Here is a 1,048-nt window from a genome sequence, read left to right as displayed (position 1 = left end):
TAAACATATTTAAAACCATAATTTAAATACAACGAATTTACAGTATGTTTAAAAAAAGGAAGCAATACTTTGATTTAATGTGCAAATTAAATGACGTAATCAAGGGACAAAAAAACCTTATAATTTAATCAATAATCATCATAACTATTCAGGGCCACTTCCTCGTAATCTTTTTCTAATGCTGCCAAATCTTCGCGTGCTTCCGCAAATTCTCCTTCTTCCATTCCTTCGCCAATATACCTTATTAAAATTTAAATTTACATTAGAATATCAAATCTTGATTGAAAAGTTATCCGGATATATTGCATGCAAATTATATGACCAAATGGCCAAAGAATATTTAAGAGAACGAGAAAAAAGTTTCTGAGGGATTCTGGGATATAACCAGATCACTTTTAAATGTTTAATTAGAAAATTCTAACAAATATTAGCAAAGAAGAAAAAGAGAGGAGGAAATATAATGGATGTGCTATATTTGAAAGAAATTTAGGCGACAAATTGATGAAATTTATATTACTGCAAAAGAATTTAGGGATTCATTAGTAATTTAGGAAAAATTAATTGCAAAAAAATTCAAGAAAATGGGTAAAAGTAAATTCAAATCAATTTAAAATGTAAAATTTGGAAATTTTCCATAATTTGCCACAACAAGATGCGAAAATTTGATCAAAAAAAGGATGGATAAATTCAATTTACCAATGAACAAAGGCTCGCTTTGCATACATTAAATCAAATTTATAGTCAAGCCTAGCCCAAGCCTCAGCAATTGATGTTGTATTGGCTAGCATACAAACAGCTCGTTGAAGTTTTGCTAAATCACCACCAGGTACAACTGTCGGCGGTTGGTAATTGATGCCTACCTTGAAACCAGTTGGACACCTAAATCTTCTGCAAAATTTAAAAAGCCGATAATTCCAATTTAATTATTGATGAATTAGTGAGCCGAGCAAAAGTCGTAGCCTTAATTAATCACTCATATGCACTAAGTTTTAACCCTAATCAATCACTCATATGTAATAAGCTTTAGTCCTAATCAGTCACTCATATA

General features: G+C 30.4%; 1 protein-coding gene across 1 annotated transcript; it reads right to left on the bottom strand.

Moving 5' to 3' along the window:
• Positions 1–128: 128 nt before the first annotated feature.
• Positions 129–788, bottom strand: LOAG_15945 (tubulin alpha 2; the record flags this gene model as incomplete). The annotated part of the gene is made up of 2 exons (XM_003151433.1): positions 129–240; positions 697–788. 2 exons carry the CDS (start codon positions 786–788, stop codon positions 129–131), a joined length of 204 nt encoding a protein of 67 aa, XP_003151481.1.
• Between the last annotated feature and the right edge of the window lie 260 nt (positions 789–1,048).

Source organism: Loa loa (assembly GCF_000183805.2).
Source record: "Loa loa unplaced genomic scaffold supercont3.3296, whole genome shotgun sequence".
NCBI lineage: Eukaryota > Metazoa > Nematoda > Chromadorea > Rhabditida > Onchocercidae > Loa > Loa loa.
The sequence above is the reverse complement of the archived record's forward strand: the minus strand, read 5'-3'. Positions and strand labels throughout refer to the sequence as shown.